Here is a 6,865-nt window from a genome sequence, read left to right on the forward strand (position 1 = left end):
GTCCCAGGCAAGCAAAGCTAAAGAAGGCGTCCCCACTCGGGGGTGCAGGGGCGGGGTGGGGCGGAGGGGCGGCGAGCGCCGGCGGGCGCTCAGATGTGGGTCAGCGGCACCGTGCCGTTGACGGCAGTCCCGGCGCCCTGGTAGTGCTGGTGCACGCTATGCAGGCGGCTGCCCGGCAGCGGCGAGGCGGCGTCCGCCGCGTCCCCGCCGGGCGGCAGGTACATGCTGATCATGTCGCGCAGGTCGCCGAGGCACGCTCGCTGCGAGTGCGACGCGATGGCGGGGGGCGGCGAGCTGGGCTCCGTCTTCACCACCGTGCCCATGGGGCCCAGGCTCATGGCGGCGGCGGCGGCGGCGGCGGCGGCCGCGGGCTGCTGCCCGTAGGCGGCGGCGGCGGCGGCGGCGGCGGAGGGCGCCATGCTCCCGTAGCCCGAGGCGGCGGCGGCGGCGGCCGCGGCGTTCATGTAGCTCTGGGCGCCGGGCGGCATCATGGGGCTGTACTGCAGGCCGGCCATGTCGTAGCGGTGCATCTGCGGCAGCGCGGGCGGCGGCGGCGGGCTGCTCATGGTCGCGGGCGGCGCGTAGCCCAGCTGCTCCTGCACCAGCGAGTACGCGCCGTTGGCCCAGCCGTTCACGTGTGTGTACGTGTCCAGGCGCTGGCCCACGCCCACCGGGCTGCTGGCGGCCGCGGCGGCGGCGGCGGCCGCGGCCGCGGCGGCGGCGCCGGGGGGCAGCAGGCCGCCGGGCAGGGAGTACTTGTCCTTCTTGAGCAGCGTCTTGGTCTTGCGGCGCGGCCGGTACTTGTAGTCCGGGTACTCTTTCATATGCACCGCGCGCAGCCGCTTGGCCTCGTCGATGAACGGCCGCTTCTCGGCGTCCGTCAGCAGTTTCCAGTCGGCGCCCAAGCGCTTACTGATCTCGGAGTTGTGCATCTTGGGGTTCTCCAGGGCCATCTTGCGCCGCTGCCCGCGGGACCACACCATGAAGGCATTCATGGGCCGCTTCACGCGGTCCTGATCGCTGCCCCCGCCGCCGCCGCCGCCGCCGCCCCCACCGCCGCCCCCGGCGCTCGCGCCCCCGCTGCTGCCGCCGCCTGCGTTCGCGCCGCCGCCGGCGTTCGCACTACTCTTGCCTGCGCCACCCGGGGCTGCTGGGCCGCCCGCGCCTGCCGCTGGGGTGGGTGGCCCCACTGGGTTCTTGAGTTCAGTCTCCAGCAGGCTGTACATGGCCGGGGCGGGAAGAAGGTGCGCCAGGGTGGCGGGAGGAGAAGGCGCTCCCGGCGCTGGAGCGGCCACGGTGAAAAGGCCCGGGGACTCCGTCGGAGGGGCGCTTGGGGGCCGCTGGGCCCGCGGGTCGGGCGGGAAGGGCAGGCTGGCCGCAGTGGTCCGCGCCAAGTCAGCGGGACCCAGCAGGCTGCTGGCACCTGATGCGTGGTCTCGGGCAGGTCGCATTCGCAGTCTGGTCGGGCGCTCGCCGGGCCTCTTATATACCTGCTCGGATCCCCCGGGGTTGGGGCTCGGTCCGCCCCTCGCCACCCGGAGGCCCGGTGATTGACAGGCTTGCAGTGATGCGCCCTGGCCAATCATCACGGAGCCCTTGTTCGGCCAGCCTGGAAATAAAAAAAGTTCGGGGAGTCCTTTCGTTCACCCCCACGCCTCTCTGGGGCCTGGTGACGTGATGAGAGTTATTCAGGAGGCGGGAGTCCCGGACAGCCGCTCAGAGACCACCAATTAGGGTCTCAAAAAGTTTGAAAGAACGAAACTCGAGGAGGTGACGGAGGGGGGAAGGGGGCGCGCGCCGGTTTGGGGGGAGGGGGCAGGGGGCATCCACGGGGTTCCGAAAACAACTTTGTCAAGGCCGGGGGGCGTCCGGTCCCGGGGCCACCCTGCACAGCTTCCCGCTGTCTGCGCGGAGGTACTCCGACCGCTTCTGCTGCCAGCGCTAGGGGACACAGGACATCGCCAGCTACCCAGGCGGCCTTGGAGACTCGGGGCGCAGTGGGAGTACCCCGGGGCTGCGGCTCCGAGAAGCCCTCCTTGGAATCGGCCCTGTTCCGGTGGGACCCTCCGCCGGGAAGCAACGGACCAGCGCGTCCAGCACTGGGCGAGGGTCAGGGAGCGGGGCTCGGGAGACAGGCTTCGGGACCGCGGGGCACACGGGGGCTGCGAGCTTTCGGTGGTTTGCCCGGGCCGGCCGGGCCGAGACGCTCCCATGCGGTGGTGCGGAGAGTGTTTGGTGGGGGGTGGAGCGGAGGGGTGAACCGGCCTCGGCTCTCTTCTCCGGGCCCCCGTTTAGCGGCCCCTTTTTGTCTCTGCTCTCTGGCCATTTCGGTTTTTCCAGTCCGATGCCCCTGAGGGGGAGGGTCGGGCCCCTTGGAAAATCCGTTTTCATGGCAACACAGAGCCTCTCCAAGTGAAAGAAAAGTTTCTTGAGGGGGGGGGGACGGTGGCCCGAGAGGAGCCGAGGCCGTCCTGGGGCGCCCCCTCCACCGGCCGCGCACCTGCCGGGACCACTGAGCGCTGTTCTCGCCGCGCAGCCGCGCCGCCTCCCCGGGGAGCAGGCGCTGCTAACGGATGCCATCCTCCTTTTTTTTTGTTGTTTTATAGCCTTCCCGACCGGAGCCTCGAGACTCGGAGCGCCACACTCAACTGCCTGTTGGGGTTGTCTGCCGAAGAATAGCGGCGCGGGGAAGCCCGGCTGCGGGTAGCTGGCACCCCGACTATCGCCGCCTCCAGCCCAAGCTAGTGGCTCAGCGTTTGCAACTCCCGGAGACGCCCGAGGCGACGGGTGGGAAGGAAAAGCCAACCCCGGGCAGAAGTTGGCAGAGACTGAAATATGTGTTCCCACGGTGTGGCCCACCAACCCCCCTAGCCTCGTGGAAAGATGGGGAACCCAAAGAAAGGCGTATATCCTAAGTGTGAAAAAAAAAAACAAACCCCAAAACAAAAACAGCTCCAAACCGAGGTTTTTAGCTCCTTAGTGCTAATGCAAGACCCAGCGATCCTGGGAAGCCTGCGTGCCAGGAGCTTGCGTCCCCGTTTCTTGCACAAATTATAAAGTAACCCGCTATGACTTGGGGGACGCAGAGAAGGCCAGCCCGCCCTGGGGTCCGCGGACCGCTAGCACCAGAATCCCGGCTCCCAGCAGCAACGTCTCCTGGAAGTTTGGGGTCTCGAAACCCGCCTCTTAAGTTTGGGTTCCACTTGGTTCTGTTGCTCTTCTGGGCGGAAGGAAGCGAACGTATATACAGTCAAGGGCTGCTGCCATCGTTTGAATGGTTGTACGCATTTAGGGTTTTGAAGTAAACTATGTGGAATGGTTCTGTGTTTGAGTCGTGTGTGTGTGCGCGTGTGTGCACGCCCGCGCACGCGCGCACGGGTATGTGCACTTAAGTTGACATGGACTGGAAGGCATGTCTCAGAAGACAGAAGTGATTCGACAATCTCCACCTGCACCTGTTTTCTTGCCAGACTGGGTACACAGAAAAAATTTCCTGGGCAAACCCACCTTCTCCCCAAGAAGTCAGTGTGCAGTAGCCCTGCCCTTCTGGCCGCCTTTCCAGATGCCCTCTCGGGTTCTCTGGGCCTCTGAGGCTGTTGCTAAGTGAAGCGCGTTTTAGGAAACTACCCAACCGACGCGCGGCCTGGCGTCCAGTAGCCTGACAGATGTCGGGATTCTTTCCAAGTTTTAGGACCCAAGTAAGCCGTTGTGGTGACAGCGCCTGGGCTGCCTACTTGCCTAGGAAAAGGGTGCGGTGCAAGGGGCCGGCGCGTCTCGCCGCAGCAGGTTATCTGGGGGAACTAGTCACTGCTCCCAGCTGTTTGTCACTTGCTCACACCCATACCGCGGTTTAAGTAAGCTTCTTCTCACATTAACGGGCTTCTGCCGGATTTATGGCAGTCTTGCTAGGATCAGACACCCTTTCCCACACTCCTGGCTCCCCTCGGAGGTCACGATTAAACCGATCTCTGTGCCTGGTAGCTTTGGGGTGGTCTGCCCAGCCCCAAGTCAAGAGTCACTCCGAAGAACCTTCGAAACATTTGCGAGGACACGTTCTCAGCCCGCACTGCCATTTCAGTAATCAAGCGAGATTACCATCATGGAGGTGGGGAGATGGAGGGAAGGTAGAAGGAAACTGTTCTCTTAGCAGTACCGGCGCAGGCACCGGCCGAGCGGCGCGACTTTCCTCCGGGGTCGGGAGAAGCTTTACGGCAGGTACTACCGCCCGAGGGTGCTCAGTCCAGGCGGGGCCGGCGGGGAAGCTAGATGTCCGGTGGAGCCCCAATCGGTGTCTCCGACCCACACCTGCACCCCGCGAGGAAAGCAGAGGGACACAGCGGGATTCGGGAAGAGTCCCTTCCATTCTTTGCGGGAGGAGAGCGTGTTCGGTAGCTCTCTCTCCCTCCGGGCCTCCGGGAGCCCTTGGGCGGCAAACAGAGCCCCCCGGACGGCCGGTAGGGAACTCGGCCAAGCACCCCGTCCCCATTCTCCCCGCCCTCCGGAGAGAGCTCTGGCTCCCTCGGACTGGGGCTGGGTCTGGGGATTCCAGGACCCAGGGCGCGGCAACAGCGCCGTTTGTTGGCTTCCGTTGGAAACTTCACCTGTAGGCGCCCCTTCTCTTCCTACGGGGCTTCGAGGTCGCCCCGACCCTCCAAGGAGAGGCAGCTGCATCCTGCGGGCAGAAGTGGGACTCTCCTTAGAGGGCTGGTGATGGCAAAACTCGGGGGTGGGGTAGGCTCTAGCGTGGGTGGCCCTGCAGGCTCCGGATGCCTAGGGCGCTTCCAACTCTGCCTTCCTGCGGTTTGCGGAAATCCAGTGTCCCGGGAGCCTCCTATCTGCAAAGTGAACTCCTTAGCACTTGGCCTGAGAGCTACTAGTCGAGCAGGGGAGGGGCTGTCCCAGGGCTAGCGCGGGGGTGCCCCCGTGGAACCCTGCTCCGCCACTGCTCAAGGGGGACTTTTTTCGGAGTCTGCGGATCGATTAGGACTCCGCCTCTTAGAAGAGGTGCCCTTTGCGTGCTGGATGGGATGGAATGGGTGTGTATCAGTGTCCGCTCCGGGAGCTGCGGCCTGACAATAGAGTCAAGTGTTCGCCTTTTTTCAAGTGCAGTGGAGCCCAGCGAGGGGTCCGGCTTTGAGGAAGTGCGAAAAACTTATCCCGACGACCCTCAGAGAAGCTTTGCTTGCCAGCAAGGGGTGGGGGAAGTTTGCTGATCTAGAGACAGTTTGTTTTTTTTTTTCTTTCTTATTTCTTCCTTGAGAACAACCCTTGATTATTTACTCTGGCCCCTGGCCAAGAGGGTGTATTTAGGCCCCAGATTGAGGGCCTTGACCAAGAAATCAGGGGCTTAGGTCTGTTGTAGAATCATCTCCCGCAAAAGGTCGCAAAGGTCACCAGCTCTCCAACGAGGCTGGAAGAGACAGCCGAGCACCTCGCAGCTGTCGAGGTCTCAGTCTGATACCCGCAGCACCTCTCCTGTCCCCCCCTCCCCCCCGCAGCTCCCAATAAAGCTCTCGTCCTTCGGAGTCTGGGAAGGAGCTGACGGTCCTAGGCTGGCTGTGCAGTTTGCAGTAATAGCCTAGTTGACGCTCTCCAAGGAAAGCTTACTAGGAGCCACCGAGGTGTGCGGTGACACGGTCCCCGGGGTGCCAAAAAGTCTCCTGTGGGCGGACCAACTGTATTCTATCGCACTTGGATGTAGCCATTTTTAGGAGGGAGGGTGTACTTTTAAAAGAGTTTACGAATTGGCTTCCCTGGGTTAGCTGAGCTGCGGTCGGTGGGTACGGAGAACCCCCTTGGCCCAGACCTTGGCGCTCAGTTGCAGACTCCTGTCCACCCGTAGGGTGTGACGACAAGGATGCCAGCCGTCTTCCCTAGGTGTCGAGCCACTGCCAGGAATTTGGCAATCTCTGCCTTCAGCGCCCTCTCTGCCGACCTCACAACGCGAGCACTGCCAAACGCCACCCGAATACAGCCACCTCCCCCCGGGGGAAAGGAAGATCTGCCCGGGAAATGGGTCCCACTGGCGGAGCGTCTTCCGGGTCACTGTCGTCGATCTGCCGGCCTGGCCCCCACCCCCAACGCGCTCAGCCCTCTGAGCTGCGGGGACCCGCCCCCCGCGGAGCAGCCTCGCGGCACCCAGCACCCTACCCTGCCCTCCCGCTGGGCCCGTCGCCTCCCTCACTTCCTTCTGTGGCTGCAAAGGCACGGCCCTCTCCGGCGGCGAGGTGGCCTGCCAGAAATCGGGGCTGGGGAAACAATCAAAAAATCGTTATCGGTGCGGAACGTGGCTGGAGTTATTCCACGTCCCCGTATCTCGTCTACACGCTTATCGAGACCCTGGGCGGGGTGGGGGGGGGCGCGGCTCCATCGGGCGGGCGGTGCTTCCCGGGGAAGGATGCCCGTCTGGTCACGGGACCTCCCGGCACCTCCCGTGGGACCCGGCCGGCCCGTCGGCCCCAGCCCTAGGGGGCGCAGGATGGCGGGGCTGGGGGCTGGGGAGAGCGCGCCCTGGAGCAAATTTTAAATCTCAAGGCAGCAGACCGCAGTTTTCCCTCCCCCCGCCGCCTTTTCTTTTTCTTTTTCGCTTTTTCACTCTCTTTCAAGAGAGGGGAGAGCCGTGGAATTCGAGGCGCGGAATCTCTCCGTTCTCTTCCCCTGCCGTGCCGTTGCTTTTCTTGGCACTAAACCTCGGTCGCACACCTACTATGAGCTCCCCGGTGCCGCCCGGCGCGGGAGCAGACCACCGCCCCCCGCCCCCTTCCGCGTCCCTCAGCCGAGAGCGGCGGCGGCCCGGGGGAGCGCCCGGAGGGCCGGGGACCGCGGCGAGCCCCGGCCGCCGGGGGGAGGGGGCACGCTCGTCCCA

General features: G+C 64.4%; 1 protein-coding gene across 1 annotated transcript; it reads right to left on the minus strand.

Moving 5' to 3' along the window:
- Positions 1-1,496, minus strand: SOX3 (SRY-box transcription factor 3). Its single transcript, XM_043896486.1, has one exon. It carries the CDS (start codon positions 1,449-1,451, stop codon positions 90-92), a length of 1,362 nt encoding a protein of 453 aa, XP_043752421.1. The 5' UTR covers positions 1,452-1,496; the 3' UTR covers positions 1-89.
- Between the last annotated feature and the right edge of the window lie 5,369 nt (positions 1,497-6,865).

The sequence above is a fragment of the Cervus elaphus genome, chromosome X, assembly GCF_910594005.1.
Source record: "Cervus elaphus chromosome X, mCerEla1.1, whole genome shotgun sequence".
NCBI classification, from domain to species: Eukaryota; Metazoa; Chordata; class Mammalia; order Artiodactyla; family Cervidae; genus Cervus; species Cervus elaphus.

Coding starts and splice junctions, on each gene's coding strand:
- SOX3 (XM_043896486.1), bottom strand. CDS start 1,451: ATGCGACCTGCCCGAGACCACGCATCAGGTGCCAGCAGCCTGCTGGGT.